This window comes from Ambystoma mexicanum, chromosome 4p, assembly GCF_040938575.1.
Source record: "Ambystoma mexicanum isolate Mex_15411 chromosome 4p, UKY_AmexF1_1, whole genome shotgun sequence".
Taxonomy (NCBI): domain Eukaryota; kingdom Metazoa; phylum Chordata; class Amphibia; order Caudata; family Ambystomatidae; genus Ambystoma; species Ambystoma mexicanum.
The window spans coordinates 544822038-544848487 of NC_090927.1; the positions used below are offsets into that span (position 1 = coordinate 544822038).

At 44.7% G+C, this 26450-nt stretch overlaps 1 protein-coding gene across 6 annotated transcripts in view; it reads left to right on the forward strand.

The window, feature by feature from the left end:
* The window catches only part of DLGAP2 (DLG associated protein 2), a 2662056-nt gene that overhangs the window by 2009343 nt on the left and 626263 nt on the right, over positions 1-26450 (forward strand). For all 6 annotated transcript variants that reach the window (XM_069606086.1, XM_069606087.1, XM_069606085.1 and 3 more), the window contains one exon: positions 23604-23823. In XM_069606086.1, coding sequence (XP_069462187.1) covers positions 23604-23823 — 220 coding nt within the window. The remainder of the gene's footprint in view (positions 1-23603; positions 23824-26450) is intronic.

Genomic DNA, 26450 nt, shown 5'->3' on the forward strand with positions numbered 1-26450 from the left:
ATTAACATAAGGGATGCTCTGGTTTGTTTTGGTGTCTCCAAATTTGTCAGGTAGTTGAGTTTGTCTTCCTTTTCTATGGGACCATGGGCCTAACAGATCAGAACAATACAGAATTGATTGTCTGGGTGTTCTGTGTCCTTTTATCATTCTGGTTTTACCAGAGTTTCATCAACTCTTATTAGACCTAATGATAGGAATTAGTAGTGTTCTTTAGTACCAACACATCATCCAATATTTTTTGAGGTGAGGAGGGGGCATCTTTGGATTTTCTGACCCAGCCTCTGTCTTGCAAAAAGAACGTCAATGAAGGAATTTAACATACCATCTTCTGAGGCACATCCATGCAAATTAATAAAACATAAGATATGTCAAGTGCACATCCCTCTTTCATATGGGCTTTTATATGTATGTAATCATTTGTTTAAGGTTTAATTAAAAATCTTTTAACACAGATGTATTTAATTAAATAGTGTGTATGTTACACCAAAGCCATTAGACACTGCCTCCATGTACAAGGAGAGGAAGTTGATTTCCTTCAACATCTAGAGGGAAACTTTGAGACTCCATCCAAGAAACCAATCCTATCAGGGACCTAGCTGCCTCACATGAAACTGTGTTGCTGAGAGTCACAGCGAAAGCGCACAACGTGTAGCGCACACAACAAAAGGGGCGGAACACGGGCGGAACAGGCGGAATGGGGAACAATGCGTGAAAACGTGGGCGTTACAGGGGAAGTACCGCAGCTAAATCCTCGCAATGCCCACACGCGTGCTAACAACACATATTCATGGAATCGAACAGGGGAAACCTGTGTGCCACAAAAGACGCGCTAATCCGGAAACACGTACGCCAGCAGGCATAAGCGGCCCACGCAGCATAAAAGTGTGCGCAAATAACTAAATAAACTCATACGCTACGATGAATATACCGTTCCTCGCAGCAGTGGTCGCGGGACACCGCAGGAGGAGGAGGATAGCCAGGCCCTGCATTTTTTTACCCAGGACCAGCCTTTATGGGATGCCTGATGAGCAGGTGTATGGGAGGTACAGGTTTCCACCACAAATAAACCTAGAACTGGTTGCTGAGTGGGAGGATGACCTCACATCACCCACCCTGTGCTCCCAAGCACTGAGCCCCTTGGAAAAGGTTCTCAATGTACTGCATTTCTTGGCTACTGGGCCATTTCAGCGGACAAGTGCCATAGTTGGGGGGTGTCTCACAGGCCACGCAGTCACTGTTGGCGATCATGACTGCACGCCGCTAAGTTCTACATGCCCAGAACACATGCAGAAAGGGAGGCTGTGGTCCAGGACTTTTACGGGGTGGCACACTTCCCCAAAGTGCGAGGTGCCATTGATTGCACCCATGTGGCTCTGCGTCCTCCCAGGGCCACTGAGCACATCTATCGAAACCGCAAGCAGTGGCATTCCATCAACGTGCAGGTGGTATGCGATGCCAAGGGAATAATCACCTCAGTATATGCCAACTATCCGGGGTCCAGCCATGATAGTTTTATATTCAGAATGTCACCCCTAAACTGGGACCTGGAAGCTGGGAGGCATGGCTACACATGGCTCATTGGTGAGTACAAATGCCTCTGCACATGCATGCATGTCAGACACTGAGAAATGGGAAAACCCAACTAATGACAACTATTATCACCTCCCCAGGGGACAATGCCTACCCTCTGAGCACCTACATGATGACGCCAATACGGAACCCCACCACACCACCAGAGGTAAGATAGAACACAGCCCATTTTGCAACCCGGGGCATAGTGGAGCATACATTCGGAGTGCTCAAGTCACGTTTTCGCTCCCTTGACCTCTCTGGTGGCCAGCTGCTATATGCGCCCCCCATTAGTGTGCAGGATCTTAGTGGCAGCATGTGTCCTGCACAATTTTGCAACCCGGCGGGGCTTGCCCAGGGTGGATGGGCTGCCTGCAGGGCATGGCCAGGGTGGATGGGCTGCCTGCAGGGCATGGTTAGGGGTGTAGGGTAGTCCCCTGTGGTGTGGGCTGCCTGCAGGGCATGGCCAGGGTGGATGGGCTGCCTGCGGGGCATGGACTGGGGTGTGGGCTGATCTCCTGTGGTGTGGGCTGCCAGCAGCGCATGGGGAGGGGTGGCACACCCGGGAGAGTACACACTGCCAGATCGCGTGTGAAACTCCCCGCGCACCCCAAGAATACACATACTCCACTTGTGCCAGGCCTATCGCGTGTAAAACTCCCCATGCACCCCCGGAATACACGTACCCCGCTCGCACCGGGCCTATCGCGTGTAAATCTCCCCGCGTACCCCCGGAATACACACAGGCAGCCCATCCACCGTCCCCATGCCCCGCAGGCAGCCCATCCACCCTGGGTATGCCCCACAGGCAGCCCATTTACCCTCACCACGCCCCGCAGGCAGCCCATCCACCCTGGGCATGCCCCGCAGGCAGCCCATTCACCCTCCCCAGGGCCCGCAGGCAGCCCATCCACCCTGGAAAAGCCCCACAGGCAGCCTATTCACCCTTCCCAAGCCCCGCAGGCAGCCCATCCACCCTGGACATGCCCCACAGGCAGCCCACACCACAGGGGGACTTTTTCCACGCAATTTACCTGGCACGAGCGGGGTACGCATATTCCGAGGGGTGCACAAGTACATTTTCACATGTTTTGGCTGCCGTGAGTGGGGTACGCATAGTATTTTCACACGATTACAGTGTAGCAGCCCTGTAAGCTGGTCCAGAGTTAGCGTGGCCGTTTGCGCCGTATTGGGGATTTCGATGGCTTTTCCTTGCGCAAGGGGCATTCTTGGGGGCGTAACTGGCACTGCGGGATGTTCGCTGCGTCAGGGCTCAAAACGGCTTGGAAAATCCATGAATACGCGGTGCGCCAGAATGCTGTTTAGCGCACACGGCTGGCGCACGCTGGCGCCGGCTCCCTCTCTGCGCTGCCTCTGCGCTGAAATCTATGAATTACCCTCTAAGTGTATTTCTCTTTTGTAATTACTTTCTCTTTGCTGGCTCTTGTCATGCCTAGATTTAAAGTGTATGATTTTGTTATGTTCTCTGTCGCACTGCCCATCTCTTATAGGGTTCTTCATATAATTAGCTGTAATCATATTTCACAGATCGTCTTTGTTTTGCATTCCTAGGATCCCTATCTTGGAATGCATAACCTAGTCTATCCTACTCCCTTGGAAACTGACTCTTGTTCTTGGCGCTTTTTGCACCAGGTTGGCAGTGGCAGGATGCCAAATTCCAGGAAATACTTAACTTCCATTCTCTTGAGGTTACCAGTGCCACATGTATTGCCCTGAAGCTTCTTATAATCAATTCTTGACTGACATTTTTCAGCAACACCTGTGCAACGCAGTTGATTTAACTTCTCTGGTGTTCCCTCAGCACCGTTGGCTTTGCCTGGAGTAGCGTTGGAACAAAAATGCCCAATAAACTCTAGATCCCACTGACTAGACCCCATGGTTGACCTCTGCCTTTGGGTCAAGATGTGTGCGTTGAATTGGCGCTGCATGGATCAGTCTTTTGTCCTTGAGAGACAATTAGTTATCCTTCCATGGGTTGGCATGTAGGAGGTCTTTAAGCGGTGGTATATTGTTTGCTTCATCAACATCATCCTCAACTCACCAATACGGAGAAACCTGACCTGGACATCAACCCATCTTCACCCACTACCAATGTCGTCTACCCTTGAAAATGGCCATTCACTGCATGCGTTCTCGCTAGCTCTCGCACCTTTCCATTATCCTATTTTACTCCTCAAAAAATAATATTTTATGGATCAAGGGATTGTTTCTGTCGAGGGGACATAGGACAGACAGCGCTCCAGGTATAGATTTTTGAGATAGAAACATATTGGCTACTGCCAAAACGTCCTCTCTATTGTTTGTGTCCAAAAAGCACTTAGTTGTGCCTGAGATTCAGTTGCCTGATTTTTTGCAACATTGCTTATTAAGTAGCAAAGGCATGATTAACGTGGCTTATGTCAGGCATCAGGACAGTCTCACCAACAGAGAACAGAAAGGAACAGAGGGTACGCTTTACCATGGTAGGTCTGTTAATTAATGTGTGCACCAATTAAAGAGAAGAGAACGGCCTCATTTACTATATTGTTAAATTCCATACATCTGTGAACACCAGAATGGTAGTGCTTTGTCAGCGTCAGAGGGCACTAGTCTCCCCTTGGGTCATGAACATCCTTTGGCTTGTCACCACTCTCAGACCAAGATAATACAGGGACTAACAAGGCAGCAAAGGTGAAAGACTTCAATAGGACTTGTCTTGAACCACAAGCAGTGATTAATATCTCCAGATGCCTGACCATGCCTGCCCTGTTGTCACTAACAGCTGTGGGAACCATTTTCCGATGGGCCCTAAGACTACCCCTGGCAATAGATTCATCTCAGTTTTTGCAGATCCTCTATCCAGGTAACAAGAGGCAGTGTTGTATCAAGGACTCAGGCATATTTGTATCAGAACCATATGACAGGCCCTGGGAAAAATACTCTATGTATTGTCCATCACCTACAATTTCCGGTCTTTTTACTACAAACTTAATTAGCTTGTAAAGATCTGCAACACAACTGCGTGGGCATAATTGTCAGCCTTGTGGTAGTCCCATGAATGATATGAAACATACTTATACCATACTATGCCCACTAGCTGCCCACAGGGATATGCCACAGAAGGGATTAAGAATCAGAGCCTTTTAGTGTCTATTTGAATACCCTGTCAGATGTTCCCTTAGTTTTGAAACACTAACCCGAACACCCAAAGGCACTATGGTGGAGTATAAATCAGGACATAGTTCAAGATATGTTATGTGTACCCTGTGGTTATGAATTGACCAAGCATGCTGCTCATATGTCAGGCACGTCATCTCAAAGTTGTATTGAAAACACAAAAGGCAATTTAACGTTTAAGGTGATGCTTTTTCAGTTAATTAATTCCACTACTACATTTCAGTGGTTAGTCCACCAGGGTTTAATGATGCAGACAGCAAGATATATTAGGACGATATAGCTGTATCCATTACAACTTGTGCTTAATTATGTCATGAGAGCTCACCTAGCAATTATGGACAGCAAGTACCAGATAGACCAAAACTCTGTAGCCAGCATAGACCACAAAATAGAAGATGAGGCAATGCAATGCAAGCGATCTATGCCTAAACGCAATACATCATCAACTGGCAACCTACCAAGACCCAGACATAGTTGAGATGCACAGAAAGGCAACTGTCAGTTTATCATTTAATCACAGCTAATGACCTAGCTGAATGCATCTCTGCAAACATTTCCAAAATTAGAGACTCTCCCCTGACCTCCCTCACATTCCCTCCTCCTACATTTTGCACTCCACCTACTCTACCATTATCCTCTGCCTCAATTTCCCACTTTAGTCAAACTAATACTGACAAAATCCTATTTCTTCTGATGAAGGTTAACCCCTCTTGTGCCCCATGAGACCCTCTTGCTCCTCACCTAACCAAGACTATTGCCCCTATAGGGGCCTCTCACCTCACTAAACTCTTCAACGTGTCCTTCAACTCCAAATGCTTTCCCTCTGTTTTCAAAACAGCCATGGTCAACCCGCTCATAAAAAAGCATGGGGCTGACCCAAACCTACCAGTTAACTTTTACCTTGTGTCTCTCCTTCCGCACTACTCTAAAGTGCTTGAATGGGCTGTGTTCAACCGTCTAACCAATTTATTAGACATCCACAACCTTCGAGACCCCTACAAGCAGGTTTCCGCTCCTATCACGCCACAGGAACTGCCTTTTTGAATATGTCCAAGTTCATCGCCTCTGCTAAGGACGCCAACCTATCCTCTACCCTAATTCTCCTTCACCTGTCTGCTGCTTTGACACTGTCGATCACTCTGATCTCCTTAATACTGTCTTTCTTCTTGGAATTCAGGATTAAGCCCTTGCCTGGCTTTAATCCTACCTTGCACCTCGCAAATTCCTTGTCTCCCCCTAACTATTGGTGTTCCACAAGGCTCTGTCTTGGGTCCGCTCCTCTTTAAACACCTACACCTCTGCTCTTGGGGCACTTGGATGGCTGACGATGCAAAACAGGGCTGGATTTAAATTTCTTCTCCTGGTTCACAAATCTATCCATGTCAAGGCATCACTGTATCTATCTTCCTCTGTCCAGCTCTTTAAGCCTTCTCATAATCTCTGCTCTGCCTCCTCGCCTACCCTTGTGGCTCCTCGCCCTCCCTGTGCTTCCTCTCGCGTTCACTCTTTTTCTCTTATTGTTCCAGTTGCATGAATTCTCTTCCTCTGGACATTCAAGAAGCAGTCCACATAGATTTTTTGAAAACCAAACTTAATCCCCGCCTCGGTGTTACCCTCTTAACCTATCTCACATCTGCCCACTAGCTAACATTTTTCCCTCACCTCTAGCATGCCTCTGCCCCTCACTTCCTCTCCCTCCACTCTAGCACTTCATCCATCATGGTCACATCCCGAGCACAGCTGGCTGTACCATCTACCTGCACTTAAAAATGTCCAATGTTGGTTGTCCTTAATCTATGTACATTTACTCCCCTCCACAACTGGGTCAGAATGTCCCTCAAACTCGCCCCATTGTAAGAAGCCCACTGCTTCCCGTCAAATCTGATTCCTTATCTATTGTATGTTATTTTGTGAACATACGACACCTGTTCCTCCTGTAGATAAATAAAACAAATACATCTGAGCTGTGATGCATCCTAGGCCTTACGGGCTGTTACAGTACTATGTAATGTAATATTTGATTCATGAAACACCATTAACAGAACTATATGTTACCTGTATATATATCTGCTGATCCAAATATACACCCTATACTCCCCAAAAAAGGTATCCGTATATCATTTTACTATAATTTGTTCATGAATATGAAAAGAGAATCTGTATGGGTCCTTTATTAAGGAGACAACACATTGTGATGCTAAGAATCTCAAAGAAATTACAGAAGACTGTCAAAATGTGCTGGACATAGCATTGACTGGCCATTGTTACAACTCTCTGAACTTTTCAACGACTGTCTTCTGATGGACTTCATGACTAAAAACAATGTGGGAAACTTCGTAATCGAGGTAGAATGCGCCCCAAAATACAGCACAATGCTCCTAAAATAAAAGGCACATCTGCATGACTCAACAAAATTAGTATATCACTGTTAGTGTCATAAAATTACATCATGTTTCCAAAAGTTTAATCGCATGAGTCATTTTAAGCATTGAGGGCCCTTGTAGTAAACGTCTATGTCGACAAGAATCTGATGGAATGACCACACTTGTACTGTCATGACCAAGAACTGTAAATCCTCAATGGAGAAACATTTTTGGGAGTATCAACATAAAGCTCAATAAAATATATTTCTGATATTGAAAGTGGTATTTCCTTTGTCACACTAAGTTATCTAGAGAAGCAGTTCTCACCAAGGAAACAGTTGGGGTTTTTGTCTTGGAAACCAACAGCCTCTGAACACCTGTTCCTCAATGGCTATTAATAAGTGAGAAGGAATTTTTGGGTCGAGGTCTGACATAGAATGACATTCTCTGCCTAATTGTAATGCAGCAAGTTGTGACAATGTTCCCTGAAGATCTAGTGTATTTTCTGCTATTGATATTGCCACTGCCCCCTTTCCTGACCACCTACCAGAAGTATAAGATTAACCTGAAACCTTACATTCCCTCTGTGGAAGAATTATATCTGATAAACAAAATGGTTATTTTACCTTTGCCTCAGAATATGGTTGGCACCTACTCATTTAATCATCATCACAGCACCAAACCAGTACACAGATACTCACGCCATTACAAGATACATATGAGGATTGCTAGACTTCACCCTTTTGGAAATTTCATCTTGTGAATTTTCTGCCTTTGGAACTGTTTTGCCAGCAAGATGTTAACTTGTATTTGTATTTCTTTATTTGTATAGAGCGCCTGGCCCAAAGGCATCTGGGCAGCTTATCTTAAGGTTACAATAATACATATTACAAGTTGCAGTAAATAGCTTATCGTAAGGTTACACTCATATATATTACAGATTTCAGTAAAAAGCAAATAAGGTAGAGCATACAAGGTATAAGTACAGTACAATATATACAGTGGGAGGCCGATGGAGGGTAAATATACATTAATAGTTCAATAATATACAGTAATAGTTCACGGATATACATATGTACAGGAATGTGAGGTGTATGCTTAACAGAGGTATCAAGACGGTGCAAGTTCAAACAATCTAAGGCTAGTCTGAAGCGGAGAGCCACAGTTTGGTTTTGTGTTTGAAGGAATGGAAGGAGGGATCTGATCTGAGCGGGTTAGGCAGTGTATTCCACAGTTTGGTGGCTAGTACCGGGAAGCTAATCCCACCCGCTTTCTGAAGCTTAAACCTAGGGAGGGTGAGGCAGTTGACTTGTGCAGATATTTCAGGTTGGGTGGAGGCATGGGGTGTAAATCAGATGGCCAGATAGGTGGGGGCCTGATTGGATAGGCATTTTTGAGTAAGGACAAGTGTTTTAAAATGATTCATTGAGCTACTGAGAGCCATCGTAAATTGCGTCTAGTATCAGATATGCGCTAACCCCTAGGTATGTTGAGGGCTGCCCTGATGGCATTGTTCTGAGTGACCTAAAGTTTTGTAGGTTATGTTGGGTCGTCCCTAGGTAGAGGGCATTGCAGTAGTCAATCTTCAACATAATGAGTGTTCTACCCAGGATAGTACAATTAGCATTGGTGAGGAAGGGGTGGCAAGCGGTGATGAGTTTGCACATGTAGGCGGATGCAGAGCTAACAGCATTCGTTTGTCTGGAGAGTGAAAGGGTAGAGTCGAGGTAGATACCTAGTGTTTTAGTGTCATTCGATACCTTGATGGTGTTGCCATCGATGGTGAATGATTTGAATGTGAGGTCGAGCTTATTAAGTAAATAATGGGAGCCCAGGAAGAGGAGCTCGGTCTTATCATCGTTGAGGCATAACTCATGTTGTGCCACCCACGCCTGAAGGACCAGGTAGACATCATTTAGGGATTTGGTGTCTACTGTATGGTCTCCTGTGATAGGGATGAGTATCTGGGTATCATCAGAGTAATTAGTGTAGGTGACAACCAGATAGTCAAGAATATCAAAGAGAGGTTTAGTAAACAAGTGTCGGTGAAACGCAAGATCCTTGAGGGACGCCACATAGCACAGGTGAAGGATCAGCAGAGGCTAAGGGGAGAAAACCTGCATAGTTCTATTAACAAGGAAGGATCTGATCCAGGAAGTGGCTGAATCCGAGAAATTGGCAGCTGATTTGAGATGCTGGCAGAGATTTTGGTGGTTGACCAAATCAGAAGCTGCTGATAGCTCTAGTAATAGCAAAAGTGCTAGTATCCCTTGGCCTTTCAGGTCTTCGATTTGGGTTTTCAAGTCAATGAGGGCAGTTTCGGTGCCATGCCGGGGGCAGAAGCCAGATTGTCTTAGGCCAAGGAGTTTGTTTCCAAGTACTCCTGGATCTGTAAGTAAGCATCACGGTCCAGTATTTTGAGCAAGAATGGTACCATTGTGATGGGCCTGTAATTGGTGTGTATGCTCGGGTCGAGGGTAGATTTTTTAAGGTGGGTGATGACCCATGCATCCTTTAGGTTATCTGGGCCGGTACCAGTTTCCAAAGAAGAATTTATGAGGGCAGTGAAAAACAGGGCAAGTTCATGAGTAGCCTCCTTGATAGTAGGGGCTGGGCAAGTGTCGCCTTGCCAGCAAGAGGGTTTGAGTTTGTTGATGATGTTTTCAACTTTTGTAATGGTTAGTGGTTAGTGGTTAGAAAGTGAAGGGTGTGTTAGTGAAAGGGGTAGTGGTGTGTTAGTGAAAGGGGTTCAGGATCTTGAAAAGCTCTCTGGTGTTTGTCAGGGAGAATTCTCCTTCTATGGCTAATTTCCCTTACCTAGTGAGTCCCCCAGCAGCTTTGCTGGATTTCTGGAGTTTATTTTTCCACCTAGCTAGTAAGAGTGTGAGCCTTTTTTCCCACTCTCACCTGTGTTTTGCCATGTGTATTTTTACTGTAGTGTGATGTTGGGCTCTGGAGCACACCACTCCATGAGCCCCACTTTTTGTGTGTGTTACATAGCACCTTCAGTGCAGTTACACAGGGTTGTCTTTTAGACTTCCCACTGACTCAATTTTTCTGGGGCTGACTACTGTCCCCCAGAAACATGCAAAGTTGCCATTAACTTTATGTAGTCACTTTAAAACTACAGACCCAGTACACCCCATTTTACATGGAGTATAGGAAAGGGCTAACTCCTACCCCTTTTTGTCTGTGCCTCTCTGAGCTTTGTTTTGCTCTTTTAACATTTAGACTTGGCTGGTGGCAGTGGTATCTACCTTAACTTTTCTACCGCGATTATATTATATAAATGTGGTATTGTTCCAGGCTATTGTGGTAGCCTCGAACTTAAACCCGCTTGCCCAAATACTTTTTATTTCGGCTCCACTGGAACTGCAAGGAACCAAAGAGATCCAGAGAAAAAGACGGCTGCAGCAACCCAGAGTCCCAGTGAAACCCTGCTGCAGTCCTGAGCTATCTACCCTTCAATGACCAGAGAAGATCCAGTCTGTAGTCTTCTTCCCTTGAGCCTGGTATGGTCAAGAAGCTCCTCTTCCACAGCCAGAGGATCCCCTTCATGGTCAAAATCACTGCACACTGCTGTAGTGGTCCGGATAGCCACCTGAAGAGCCTCTCCTGTTTTAAAGGAGCGCACCTTTTATTCACCATCGCTGCTGCTGGCCTCATCCCTGGGTAGTGCAGATCGTTCCAGACGTCCTCTTCTTGTCACCACGACTGAAGCTCCAGGACCATGAGTCTGCAGGAAACTACCAGGAACAACTGCCGTGGCACCAGCTTCTTCAAGGAATTAGGTGCTGTGTCCGACTTCGAGCAACTAGGGTGAACCCTTTTCTCCTCACTAAAGGTTTGTCCTTTTCTTCCTTCCCTCTTATAACTTTTGCCCCCTCTCCTGACAATATCTAAGTACTCCTGGAAACCTTGAATCGTGACTGTGTGATCCTCGACAACAGGAACCCTGTTCCACCTAACATTGGCGCAGGCCTATTGACTTTTATCTTTGGGTTAGAAAGTGTTCTCTGAGTCAGTATTGCCTATGATGTTTGCCCCCAACTCTCTTGTGGTAACTCAGGTGCTAAGTGTGTTTTTACCCCGGTAACGTTTCTTCCCACGGACACGCGTATCTTTAGTAAGACCGAACTGTCATTACTGTCAAAAAGTGATTGCATATGTATTCCCGGTAACGTCTTTTGTTTCATAACACCGGTCTGTCAAATCATAAGATACTTACCTTGAGTTGTTCTGCACAAGGGGAATTGGTTGTGTGTAGTGTATTTGAAGTGTAGTTTTATTTTACTAGAAGTGAAGTATTTGTGAACAGATGGTTTAAAAATAAATTTACTTATATTTTTTAACCAGAAACCTTGAGTCAGTGTTTGCTTGAGTCACAGTAATTGTAGTCCTTTCTGTAATCTCTACTACTGCTCATTTGCTCTTAAAATAGTTCTGGCTGCAACGTCACTGCTACCACTCTTTCTGTGTAGTACAGGCTTGTACCAAAGGTGAACTTGTATTACCACTTGTAGTCTTAACTCTGTGCAGTGGTCCCTAAGGGCACTACATAGGATTCTGCTAACAGTGTTGGACTCGGCTTGTAGAATGCACTTATTGTATGTATCCCTTTTTGCTTCGAAGATAGCTTCTTTATAGTTGAGGGACGCTAAAGGGAGGCTATCCTTGTTGGAATCGAAGGATTATTTTTCCAGCAGGCTTCAGCAGTTCGCTTTTCTTTACGTAATATACTCAACTGTGGTGTGAACCAAGAATTGAGGTGAACGCCCGGTTTAGGTTTCCTTAGCTTAAGGGGGCCAATAGTGTTCATGGCTTGGAGCATAGTATTATTGTAGGTATCAACAAGAACAGTAGGATCTGTGCATGAAGATGACACATTATTCAAAATAGGAAGGATGAGTGGGAGTAGCTTTTCTTTTGTTATGTCTTTTGTTATGTCCCTTTTATTTCAAGTGAGAATGGGGGGAGCAATGTTATCCCCTTGATATGGGTGGGTTCCTGTATGCTATGGGAGAAACCCAAGTCAGATAGTGAGTTGGCAATATCCAGTGCTATGGGGTCGCTAGGATCTTGGAAGCCAAGGTTGAAGTCACTGAGTAAGATAATTTGATAGTTGGTTTTGGTATTATCTGCTAGGATGGACATGATGTCATCAGAGAAGGTAGTGATCAGTCGGGGGTCTTGAGTTTGAACTTGAAAATTGTTGCTTTACCCCCATTAAAGGTCTCCTTAAGAGTGTTTCTTTTGATAGTAAAAAAATAAATGTCATAATGAATTTGAGGTCCCTCTTTTGTGTTGGTCCATTATAGATTATAGATTGAATCCACATAGGAGAGGTGTGGGTTTTGCATGGAAGATGCTGGTTTGCTGTCTCTTTGGGCTTAGTAGACTTTTCCAAATGGCACTTTTGGATCGGCAAACCAGTTTACACCTTCAAATTATGATATCAAGGGACACATAACATGTTGGTCTATTAACAGATCTTCCTTTGAAGAAGCAACCCAAGGTTATCAGTTTGGCCCCTGAATGCAGAAATACATATCAAGCCTGAGTAGCTGTTGTGGTCAAGCCATCTGTTTTGGCAAGCAATTGTTTAAGGTGTATTTTATCATGGGGTTTGGGCAATGGTATACCTATGCTTTGACCAGTGGCCTTCATTAGTATGTGGGTACCCGCTAGAAAGCATAAACGGGCACCCATCGAGAGAATGTTTCATTATTATCTGAGCTCTAAAAGGTGCTGCCGTACATTGTTGGCAATCACGTTCCAGTGCAGTAGGACCCTAGTTTTCTCAGGTGCCTAATGATGATAAAGAGAAACACCAAAATCTCTGAAGGTACGGGATATCTCTCCAGGGGACAGACATGATTATAAAACACAAACAAGAATTGGCCTTGACACTGAAGATGATCTGCCACCAATAATACGATTTTAATCATCAAGTGCATTTGGTTTTGGTAGCAGTGCAGGAAACCTATCTGCTGAATCCTGGGCCTTCTTTTATGATCCCAATAAGAACACTAGGTGTGGGTGTGGCCAAAGTACCAGGTGGTTTGATTCAAAGAAGACCACCTGCCTTTTTTTATTCACCTTCAATGAAAAGTGAGGCACCTGCAGGTACTGCCCCTGTCAAAGGGTAGAAAATGCATTCATTTACCAAAGAGAGTAGACTGTTTCTAAATTGACAGCGCCAGCACAGAAAGTAAAGAGGGCCTGCAGGTCATGTTTATAGGGACACTCTCTGGAATACATTTATTTTAATGGATTCATATTTCAACAAGGGAACTGTTGCAAAATTACAACGCTGCTAGAATTCACTTTGAAACTGAAAATGATATTTGGACTCTTTGGCAAAGTGTTATTTTGTTATTCATAAAACAGACTTTTTCCAGACCAGACTTATTTTTGTAAATCAGCTTTCTGTTTTTTACAGTGCCAGCCTGGCTGAACCCCAGCAGCATTTAAAGTAGGCCAGTTGTTTGACTCACCTATTAGTGCTTATTGAGTACCAACAGTGAGGCAATTGGAGCTCCTGTCCACTAAGCCCTTTTCATCAGGCTTGATAACAATTGGACCCAACTCCAAGATGGGGTGACTGAAGTCATCCCTTGCCACATTGATGTCACCATCTCTTTGTTCTATATAGCAGCCCTTTGTTCTCTATGGCAGGAAAATAACGCAGTAACCATACATTCAAGGAATGCCTTGCAAGCAACCACGAGGTATTGCTGTAATATTAGGAGCTAGAAATCACTCAAATCAGGTTAGGGGAGTTCCCGTTTGAATGACAACCTCTGGACCACATTGTTGAACACTCTTTTGAATTCTGGGCCAAATGAAGTTCAGAGTTGATACCAGATAATGAATAATTCTTCGTTTTCAAGTTTTATTTCAAGTTTTTCTTTTTTTAAAATATCTAGATAGCTTAGAAAAGTGTAATGCAGATCACCCTGTCAAAATACCGATGTATGATAAAGATTATGTTTCCCATAAGAAATACCTGTCCTAGCGACCTGCAAAAAATAGATGCATATTTCCTACAATACGATTTGTACAAAGGTATGATTTTTACATTGAGAGCACCTGTGTGAATAGGTGAAGAAAATAAGGGAATGTATGGCTTTGTGGATTGAGAATAGAATACATCCGACAGCTATTGCTAATCTGACCAACAATACTGAATATTTTGAATTGTGAGATTTATTTATATGAATATTTAGGGGATACAGTCGAATAAGGCCCAAAATAGGCCAAAAACGGGCATTTGAAATTGCAAAACAGGACTCATGGGAAAATGGTAACACAAACCCCTCCCCCCTTCAAATGTCTCAAAGAAAATCAGAACAAATATGGTTTCTCATTGACCGACATTAAAAAAAAATTGAATCTACCTTCTGCTCTCTTACATGGGTTCAATCTGTCAAATAATGAGTGAGAGTGGCTTGGAAAACCGATGGCAGACAGTATATTCCAAGAACAATGTAGTTCATATGCTAAGTGAGCGGGTTTTTTGAAGACCATGTTTTGCCTATTTGTTGACCATTCAGGCTTCACCTCTGCCGTTTGAGGGAGTGCCACAGTTCACAGTTTAACAGTACATCACATCTCCAAGACATTGTTAACACCCGGCCTCTTTCAGACCTAACAACCCTCCTTAAAGAGAAAGTAAAGCATTCTGAAAACATCTGTGAGTGCACTGAGAAATTGTGGAATAAGTACATGAGCCTGGGCGATATCACGTGTTTGTTTATCTGACCTGAGCAGTGTGGTCACTGGAAGCTGCACCTATACACTTTACAACAAACGCTGGGACACAATTTCATTCAGCCTGGCACTTCAACAGTACAAAATCACCACACTTGTATAACCAGGAAATACTTAAACTTGAAGAAAAGATGGATCCAGAGGAATTGCAGAGGTTTTCTACACAAGGCTTCTTCGCCATTGTCAGGTCGAGTAAATTCAGGTCTTGTATTTCGTCGGAGGTGACCGTTGAACAGGTACTGATGTGCTCAAGGAAGAGCACTGTTGGGCTTACCCACGGTTGCAGTATGTTCCCATCCACCCTTGCAAGCATGGTATATGTAGTGCACACCATAGAAGAGTTTGGCGGAGTCCTGGGTGTATTCCCCAAACAGCGCATCAATCTGAGATTGTCAAGACGGGATCGGGACTGGGCTGACATTCAAGAATTCATAAACTGGATAGTTGAGCACCCCCCTTTTCACAGACACTCACCTGGCCTCAAATCTCTAACCAGCAGAGTTATTCGGGGCAATACCATACACTTTCATCAAGTTCGGCAAATCGCACTGTCATCTCTCAAGAATACTGTGACTAAGCTCTTTAGTAAGGTCCACTACCAATGCAAACAATTTGTGGTCAACCCAAGCTAGCTTTCCACAGCATGCTGTGCATTGTGTGAAGTCAGGAAGAGTTGGCAAACTATTGACATTTCAAGTGGCTTCTCCTCCACCAACACTGTTTATGTTTCTATTCGCAAGGGCACAACGTCATCTCTTGTAGATGTTCTTGATTCAGTGTCACCATGTGAATCGACCATTCCGCTTAATGCAATGTATACCATTGAAGGTTGCTGCCTTTTGCAGAGTTGCGTGGCTCCATGCAGCCATCTTCAGACAGACATGCCAACAACATGTTGTATACGTCAAGGAGCACTGTGGAAGCTGACGCATAGGGTTTGGTAGGTAAGAAGGAAATCCCAGCATAAAAGATATCAAGGACCTTAGACATGTAAAATTTGTGACTTCTGTATTGGTGAATGTTGAAGACAATGTTCACATGTCCACCTGACAACATGACTTTCTCTCAAACATATATTATAAAGCTAGATCCGTTGCACTCTTAAAAGACCATCTAAAAGCAGCTGGATGTCAGGTCTGCAAAAGGTACCGAACCCCTTGATCACGCATGCCACATCTGAGGCACACATGCTAAGGCTTAGTAAGAATAAAAAGGCAGATTGCGGGTTCAGCAGCCAGAAGGTGCAGAATGATTTATTGGGAGACCTGAAGAAATAAATGTTGTTCCTTCAGACATTCACAGTGTATGATCCCACTGCTGTCCCTTTCAGAAAGGGGAAAAATAATACTACCAATGTTTTAATTTGTGACCAAATGGATGCCTTTGATAGTGTTTCATCAGCCACAGATGCAGTTGCAGCCCAGACGTGTTTTCTGGCCATTTACATCTCTAATAGATAAGAAATCTTGACACAGCAAGACACTGCATGTTCCTCAAGACCATGACCAAACAGAAAGTCAGTGGTAGCTTCGACCTAGTGGTACTCGCAACTACCTCCGCTGCAGCACATCTGCATTCACAAATGCAGAAATTGAGACATCTTGATCTATCACCTAAATACTAGGGCTGTTAACTCCACATGGAAGAAATTATCCCAGTTCCGAACACTGCAAAAAGCTACACCAGAGAACCATATGAAACTTGTCATGTGCAATTTCGAGACTGCATACGAAAGAAATTCTGTGCAGAGAAATGAACTTGAATGCTCACTCATTTGTGGTCAGTGTTCAGGTTATAAATGTAACAATACCCCACTGTGGAGGATAACTGCATCAGGTCACAGGTAAACTCACTGATGAACAGGACATGATGATCCTGGTGAATTGGATCAACCTGTTGCATGCAATGTCATTTTGACAGGGGCAGTTAAAAGGCCCTTTCACCGGTTGCAGGGGAACCAGAAGGTGCAAGAGTCCTTGCGGGTGAACCGCCTCTCAGCACCACCTTACCTGGAAGGGCCGGTCCACAAGACTATGCAGACCACTGAGCAAGAGGGGAGAAGACATGGCTACAGCCACAGAGAGAGGTAAAGAAGAGAGGCTAATTGAGGTGGCCCGGTGCAACAGCCAATGGGATGCCAAGGCCAAGTGGGGGCGGGGTTTAAAGCCCTTATGAAGCTTTTCAAGTTCTGTCCTCTCACTTCCTCTCAGAATAAGGTATGTCATAGGGTAGGGAAAGAGGGCCAATCATGGGAGGGGGAGTCATTTAAGGAAGGTATAGAAAAAGCAAGTTGTGGGCTGTAAGGGTGGGGTCAAGAGGTGGCAGGAGAAGGTCCAAGAGAGCAGTAGGAGGATGTTGTGAAGGAGTATGGAGGTGGTTGGAGAGAGGGGTTCTGTGGAGTGATTGTGCGTGAGGCATAGGAGAGAGTTGAGTAGTAGCATAGCAGTAGTAGAGCAGGTAGTAATAGTGGGTGGTAATAGCAATGGAAAGTAGTGAGTGGTAGTAAGAAGAGAGGGAAATCAGCAGTAGTGATAGGGAAAGGTAGTAGCAGAAACATGGTGGTAGTAGCAGAGAAGTAGTAGTGATGAAGAGGAGAAGTGATAGTAGGGGGGCAGAAGAGAGGGAAGTGTGGAGAGGAGTCGTAGCAAGTGGAGTAGTAGTGGGTTAGAAAAAAACAGTTGTAGTAGTGAGTGGAGGAGTAGAGAAAGGAGGGAAGTATGAGGACGAAGAAGGTTAACATCTAAGGGTGAGGGTAGGTAGGCAGACTGAAACATCAGAGGGACAGAAGCCTGGTGGTGAGGAGAATGCAGGTGTTGCAGGGTAAGGTGCAGCTTTGTGTGTGTGGAGAGTGACTCCAGAGGGGTGCATGAAAACCACGAAAACCTAACTCCCCCTGGAGTACTAAGCAGGGATACGAGAGGGAGATTTTGAAGTTGATTAGGGTGCAGCTAGCCAACGATTTACAGAATCCATCAGAGCCTTAGCAATAAGATAAGAGACAGTGGGGATTACAGGGCCATAGCAATAACTGGGGTTACTAAAACCTCGGTTAGGGTGCTGGTAGCTAAAGCAAGATGAAAGAGAGAGAGCGAGGGATCGCCCGAGTGCCAAATTCCCAAAGCCCTTTTTGTCTTCAGCTTCCTGTGATTCTACCTTAGACCACCGTTCTGAGAAGTAAACAATAAACACCTTTAGTCATCCGAGTGGTTTTAAGTGATGCCCCATCACATCAGAAACAAGGAAATATGTTAGTGCAAGCCAATGATATTTGAGACATCTTTAGTTTGAGATCGCATTTTAAGTGACTGTCATTACCAGTAGTAGTGTTCGCTATTTATGAACGGTGACTTACATTTTGTTGTAACTAGTTTGGACTCATCTGCTTTGATATAGACTTTTCATGAGGCCACCAAACCAATGAAGGAAGCTCTTCTCTGCCTTCTCATCACCCTCAGCCACACACAACACACAAAAGACCCAATGAATGAGAAAGGTAACATCCTCAACCTAATCATCACTGCACTGCCTTCCCTCCACTACAGCTCTCCTCTCCTGCTTGACTGGTCTGACCACCTGGCCTTGCCTTTCAACATCCTTCACACCATTCCAGTCAAGCACTTCCAGCAGAAACCCATCAGACATACCTTCAGGTCCTTCCAAAACTTTCTGGTGGAAGCTTTCACAGAAGACCTCGCCAACCTCCACCTCAAATGGAGCGAACACCCCCAACTGAACTGTGACTCTCTACTGGAAGCACTCAACACCACCCTCTAAGCCTCCATTGACCGACATGTGCCTCAGAAACAACGCACCTGAAAACCAAAACTGTCAGCAGCCTGGTACATGCAATAACTCAAACTCAGCAAAAAAATAATCAGGAAAGAAGAGAAAACCTGGTCCCACTCCCGGACTGCATCCAACCTGGCTCTCCTCAAGGAACTCCGAGCAACCTGCCAACAACTGATCAACACAACCAAGGTCTCCTACCATCGGAACACCAAAGCAAAATCTGACAACAAAAGCAGAGCCCTCTTCTAAGCGGTCAAGCAGTACGTCAAACTGCTACCCGACCCTCCCATACCACACTCCATCGAAAAATCCACCACCATCAACATCTTCTTCATCGATAAAATCAGCAGCACCTAGACAAAAAGCTCTGCATCCACAGACCCATTTCACATCCCTCCTCGTGAAATCTCAACACCCTAGACAACAATCAGGAGACTCTCTACGGAGGACCTGGTAAAAACGCTGGCCAGCCTCAAAGTCACATCGTATACAGACGGCATCTTCCCAGCATCCATCCTCAAGACCTTCCCTGAATAAACTCTCCTCCCCAACCTGGAGATCATCAACAGCTCCCTAATTCAAGGCATTTTCCCATTGACCCTAAAGACAGGAGAAATCCTCCCCCTACTAAAGAATTGCACTCCCGCAACAATCGCCCCATCACGCCTTCCTAGGTAAAATCATTGAGAAAGCCACGCAACTGCAGCAACACATCGACGCAAACAATCTCCTCCAAACATACCGATTACAGGTTCAGACCCAGATGCAGCACGGAGGAGGCAACCATACAGGTGGTCGATGACACCCTCATCATCCTTGACAACAGCCACTCTTGCGCCCTGGTTCTACTTGACCTCTCGGCCACTTTCGACACAGTAGACCACCAGGCGCTCACAGACACCCTACATCGACGCATGTGGATCAGCAACCTTGTACTATGCTGGTTCAAGTCCAACCTCACCAACTTCTAGCAGTTTGTTCAGATGAACTCCTCTAGATCGCCAATGCTACCTGTCACCCGTGGAGTCCCGCAGAGTTCCATCCTCTCCCCAGTGATCTTAAATCAATACATGGAGCAACTGGGATCACTCCTATCGACACAAAACATCCACCAATAACGCCAAAGACACACAGGTATATGTCAAGATCAACTCCATCATGAACATCCACAGGCTCAAAACCTGCCTCTTGCTCATCCAGTCTTGGATGTCCAGTGCATACTTGAAGCTCAGCCCCTTCAAGACTGACTTTCTATTCCTCACCAACAACACCAAACACTCAGACATACAGACCTGGCAATCACCCATGAACCCTGAGGGTTTCACACCGGAGCTCACCTCCTGCGCCACATTGACAAACACCTCTCCTTCAAGACACACATAGATAAGAAAGCTCAGAGAGCTTCCTGCCGAAAGCCAAGCCTTTCCTCACTCCAGACATCTCATAGTCCACTGTTCAAGCACTGGTCCTATCCCACCTGGATGGGGCAACGCCCTTCTCAAAGGCCTCCCTTCACCCTCCCTTCACCCTCCCTTGGGCCCCAGACAAGTGTCCTACACGTGGCTGCATGCCTCATCAAGGGTATACGCAGATGCAACCACATCACCGCGGCCCTCATCGACCATCACTGGTTCCCACTACATGCACAAATCACCTTCATGTCTTGCTGCATCATCTATAAGGCAGTTGCCTACAAGTTACCCAGCTACCTCACGGAGAAACTCAGCATCTCCGCGGACAGCATACCATGAGAAGCCAGCGCAGACTTGAAACCTGTCGCTGTAAAAAGGAAAGCACTAGAAAACAAGCCTTCTCTGCCTATGCCCCAAGACTATGGAACCTCCTCCCTGTGAGCATCAGACTTGCCCCCGTGTGCCTTAAATTCAATAAAGTACTCACCACCCACCTCTTCAAGGAGTCTCTCCTCCTCAACACCTAGGCCACCACGTTGCCCCGTGCCACCTGACTCGCTAGACGCTGTACGCCCCTCTCCTCCCTACCACCCTTTACAGCTGTACCCCTCCTCTGTGCCCCTCTGTATCCTAACCCCCTTCTGAATACCTGTTCTTTTGTTATCTCTGTAAAGCTCTCCGTTGTGTATCGTTATTGTTGTACACCTATGTAGAGCACTCTGTTGCTTCTTGAAGCTAGGTCCGCGCTTTCCACAATAATAATAATAACAATAATAACAATGAGTGGACACTATATACATTTTTTACTATTTATATGTTATATATATTTCATACCAAAAAAGTTGTTTAACTGAAAATAAACCATTCATATTGCATTTTTTAGCTTTCAGTCTAGTTTTGAGGGAAACAAGTACTAATAATGGAAGCAAATTTGAAAACCTAGAAATTCAAAATATGATTTAGTCAGACCACATTGCTCATAATCTGGAATATAAAATATTATGGGCCTCATTACACGGTAGGAGGTAACCATGCCGCTACTCCGTTACCGCATACCGGGTCCGGGTAGGCGGTATGGGGATTTACTGGGTCATTCCGACCCTGGAGGACCCGGTAAGTCCCCATTCCAAATACCATTCCCCATTCCCATTGAGCCCCTATATGGCTCAATGGGAATGGGGAACGAGCTAATAACGATACCGCAATTTGCGGTACCGTTATTAGCTCTGAAGTCCCTCAGTGCGTCCCGTCCTTAACGCCTGGTCAGACCAGACGTTAAGGACGGGACCCACTGAGGGACCTCATAGTAGGGCACTAAGAGATTACCGGCACCAGTGACCTTACCGGTGCCGGTAATCCCTTAGCGCCTACCGTGTAACGACGCCCTATGTCTATACGTTTGTTTACTCTCTTCAACTATCATTTAACACTTTCACAAAGTTTGCATAAGTATTAGAACGCCCCAACCCCCACAAAAACTAGATAAATGTTATTTTCAAGTTCATATGAGCAAATTATTTTGGAGTAAAATTTATTTTTTTGTATTTGTATGGAAGTCCTTTTCAAGAGAAACATCCTGTCGATTGGGCACAATGACAGCTTTTATGAAAGTGTGACAAAAATAAAAAGAAAATGTCCCATGGATCACACTTTGGTATTTTATATATGTAGCCCATAGCGCCATTTGACATGACTACTTGTGCATGGACAACAAAGCACTTTACAGATAACATAGTAAATACAACAATAACCGATGAGTGCAAAGCCATAAGGAGGGATGAAAGTTAGATCAGGTGATCGTGGGAGAAGGGGAGAAAGGGAGACAGAAAGAAAGAATGCAACATGGAATGACAGGGACCCAGAAATAAAGAGGGTGAGATAGATATAGCAAGAGAGATAGAGAGAGACCGAGAGAGAGAGCGTGAGAGAGAGAGGGAGAGAGGGGAAGAGATATGCAGAAGTGAGATGCCGCAGTGAGACAGTTTACCATGTAGATGAATACGGAAGAGATGATTCTATAGGACCACCTTGCAAAAGAGGGGCTGGTTGGTGAATTCCTAATTTAGTCTGCCAGAGAGTTCCACATTCTTGGTACGATGTAGAAAATGGCTTACTTAGTAGTTTTGACTCTCTTGGTCTGAGTTATATTAAGAATAGGGGTTGCTTTTGTTCACATGTTGTGGCAACCACCAGCGATGCTGAATGTTACATGAAGATAGGCAGGTATTGCAGGTAGGTGATGTGTAGGTGATGCAATGAAAAGTGTAAAGGCAATCGGAGCATCAAGGGGGCAACAGCGCGGCTCTCTTATAAGAGCAATCCAAACAGTTGTTTTTTGTGCCAGGGACGAGGCAGGCAGTTGTGTGGAGGCACGCCAGGATGAAACTGGATAAGCGCTCGGTCAGAGGCCATTAATGGCGTTGCCTCTGTTAACGTGGGTTAGAATGAGACCTCAAACTACTGTTCCTTTGCCTTGAGGTGAACGAACGGTTTGACTTTTTGAAACAGGTGAAGTTTGTGAACCGCTGCTTGCGATATCTTCGCAATGTGGGGTTACAGAGACAGGCTCTGGCCTGGAGGGAAGTCCGGGGATGTGACAGAGCAGACAATCGAGGCGAAATCTGAGGGAGGAGCATTTTTCAGCCGTGCATAAATAGGTTGGTCCCAGGGACTCAGGTGAGGGGGGATGATGTCTATGTTGGAGGGATTGAGTTTCATAGCAGCATTTGACATCCTGGATTCAAGGACCTCAAAACAGGTATTCAGGTTGCAAATATGATCTGGGGATGAGACTCAGCTGTGTGCCGGCAGCATATTGGCTCATGCAGAAGGAGTGGTGATAGATTCTCCATGTGCAGGTCCAACCATAGGAGCGCCACAATCAAGCGACATGCAATTGTAGCCACTGATACTTTTCATGCATCTTTGCGACCATAGGAGCAGAAACATCTCGCCACTCTCGTTCACATGTTGGTGTTTTATAGAAACTAGATCAATTTACGCATCCATTTGGGCTAAGCCAACATTCAGGAGACATGTTTTTGTCTGGGTCATATTGCATAAAGTTTGACAACAATGAAGGAGATTGCGCTTTCACTACTTGAACTTCCTCTCCGATAAGGGCAAAGACAAACTGGCTTTTGACATAAAACCAGACACATATTTCCAGTGCTGATTGATTGAAATGAGTTTTTCCGCTCTACCTCGTTAGGGTGACTGCAAAGGTCATTAGATGCTTGTTTGCCTGGTCAAATACCTTATGTAATGTGCCCAGAAGACCCATGAGGATACAATGGCTTGTCCAGCTAATATGATGCAAGCAGCAACACAGTGAAAAGGTGAAATGGCTTTGGACATAATAAGGCAACCTGACACCTATTTTCTTGTATTTGGTATTTAACTAGAGCTTAAATGTGTTCATATTTATGATCAAGCATTTTCTTGTCAATTTCTGCAAAGAATATTTCTATTAACCCAGAAGTAGCTTGGAGACTGAAACCATTTGTTTTGTTCATTTTAGATGAGCGAAGCAGAAATCAATGGGCAGTATGAATCTGTGTGCGAGTCTGTCTTCAGTGAAATTGAATCTCAGGCAATGGATGCCCTGGACCTCCCTGGATGCTTCCGAACAAGGAGTCACAGTTACCTGAGGGCTATTCAAGCGGGCTATTCCCAAGATGATGACTGTATCCCTGCAATGACATCTTCCAACGTCACATCAACCATCAGGTCAACCACAGGTAAACATCCACAAGGCCACTCACACTTGCACTCTATAAAGGTTCTAACTCTGTACGTCACTGTTGTCAGTGGGCCAAAAACTGCCATGCAAATGCACTCCTAAACCGCAAACATTATTTGCACCATAGCATTTAAGCCACATATTGAAGGCGCTGCAGTATATTGCATATTGCTCATGCCCCTAACACATGTTGGTTGACCAAGAAACGGTTGAGCAGAACATGTGTTGCTATCCGTTGTAGAATGCATACTGGAAGTTTACTAGGAGTTTGGAGAACCCAAATTCCACAACATTGCCATTGCCAGTATGTCTGTCTTTGGAAATCTAAGATGTTTCACAATCCCCTCCCATGGGGAAACCAATTCTAAGCTCTACATTTGCTAAACCAGACCTATTGAGTTCTAATTCTAAGCTCTACATTTGCTTAACCAGACCTATTGAAGTATTTTTACCATGCCTATTAATAATGGTATGGACATGTGACCACCCTAGACAATGGAGAGAAAAACCAATATCATGCAGTACAAAAGTGGACATGTCAACAATGTACCAAGCCACATGGAAACAAAATACGCTCTTTAAAATGTAATACATCACTCCCCGACCGAAACCCTCCACTGGCACTTACAAAATGCTACTTCTAGAACAGATCATTCACCATAATGCACTCATTCTGCATCACAGAGAAGATGGCGGGCACCAGCGCCGCTCTCAAATGTGTATCTTCACGAGGACTGGCAGAGAGATACATTCTCTCCATCCGGAACTAAAAAGGGGGATCCTCAGCAAAGTACTGAAAGATGAGACTCTCATGATAAATCAGCATGCAATACTTGTATATCATCAGCTTGAAACAACAATACGACCACCAACTCCGCTGTTAAAGAATGGACTCTTACCCTCTACATCCCGCCCACTGAAAGTCCACTATGAGCTATTTTGCACAGGTCAATTACAGCTTCCATGTCACTAACACCCCCTGCCACATGTGTCTCAAACATATTCCATGCAGCACAGACAAAAGCATTCAAATATGTGCATCTATATTCCTTGCATAAATACCTTTGAATCAAGTCGGCAGTGTACAGCAATTGTTCTCATGGACATTAATATTCTCCATCTATTGTCAAGCTCAGCAAAGTTTGTTCTCATAGATGGTACATTCCTAGGGGGTTATTCAAAATGCTGGTGTAAAAAAATAAGAACCAAAAAACAGGACAGAGAGAGAAGGTAATTTAGGTGAAACAAGCAACGACATGTATGAAGAGTAGAAAAGTAAGTCAACAGGAGAACTAACCAGAGATGCAGGAATAAACCTTTTGCACATGAGTCAAATTGAGAAAGAAAATGATTATTAGTTTTAGAAAATATGGTGAGCAAATGGGAAATGTCATTGACATGAAAAGAGAAAAAGATGGATGTAAAGCATGCAAGGTGGAATGAAAAAATACTGCGGAGAAACAAAACAGATTGAGGGAGGTATATTCAGGGAAAGAATGAAAAGACACAATCCCAACAAAGTATTTTTTTTAAAACTTAGTTGTAACAGAGAGAACACAATGGGTGGTTGCACTGGAGACACACAATGACACACTATGGCCTAATGAGAGGTCGGATTCAAGAGGGATAAAAGAGCAGCCACAATATACATGATCGCCTAAAGAGCTGACAAGTGGGCGAAAGATAACAAAGAGGACATCTGAGTGAATGTGATGATTTAGGGTCTCACACTGGAGATCTGTGGCAAAAAAGATGGTCCACTAACCAGGATGGGCCGCTGATCATTTAACTATATTCAACATAGGCCGTAAAATCAATGCAACACAATAATCAATTCACAAGGTACACTGTGTTAAAAAGAAAAACATAGGGTAATGGCAAGAACATTATCGCACTTTGCACAGTTTGAGTCTAAACTGAAAAGTGTTGTTGCTGCCAAAATCAAAACAACGAGCATTGCTGTTGCCTTCAAAAATGCCAATGGCGTGCCCAGTGCCTGTGCGTTAGTAGATGCACCATCTCCGAGCCTAAGAGGTTTAGGAATCACCCCCTTGGTCATGAGCCCATGGCGAATATGGAACTCTCTCAAGATATGCTGCCAGATAGCCATCTTTGCTACCTGCACCCGACAGGTCTTAAAGAGAAGGGACAGCAAGGAAGAGAGAATATCCTCAAGGGATTTCTATTGCACCAGAAGCACAGATAACTCAAAGTGACTTTGCACAGCTGAAAAATGTCTTTGCACTGCCGACACAAACCCTGATACACGAGGCTGTGCAAAGTGTATTTTTGCAGTGCAAATTACGTGCAAAGTCATTATAGTCATTTCTGCAGTACAAAATGACTTTGCACGGACTTTGCACTGCAAAAATACACTTTGCGCAGTTCCATGAATCAGGGTTTGTGTCGGCAGTGCAAAGTCACTTTTCAGCAGTGCAAAGTCACTTTCAACCGCGCAAGGAATTCCATGAATTGGGCCCTTAAAGTCTATTCAGCTCCCAGTGGTGGAACCTATACAATTAAAAAATATGATTTATATTTTCTTTTACAGTGCTGCATTGCAACATCAACCTGAAACTCAACCTCACCAAAACAAGAATTCATCCCACTAGGCCCTCCATCCAA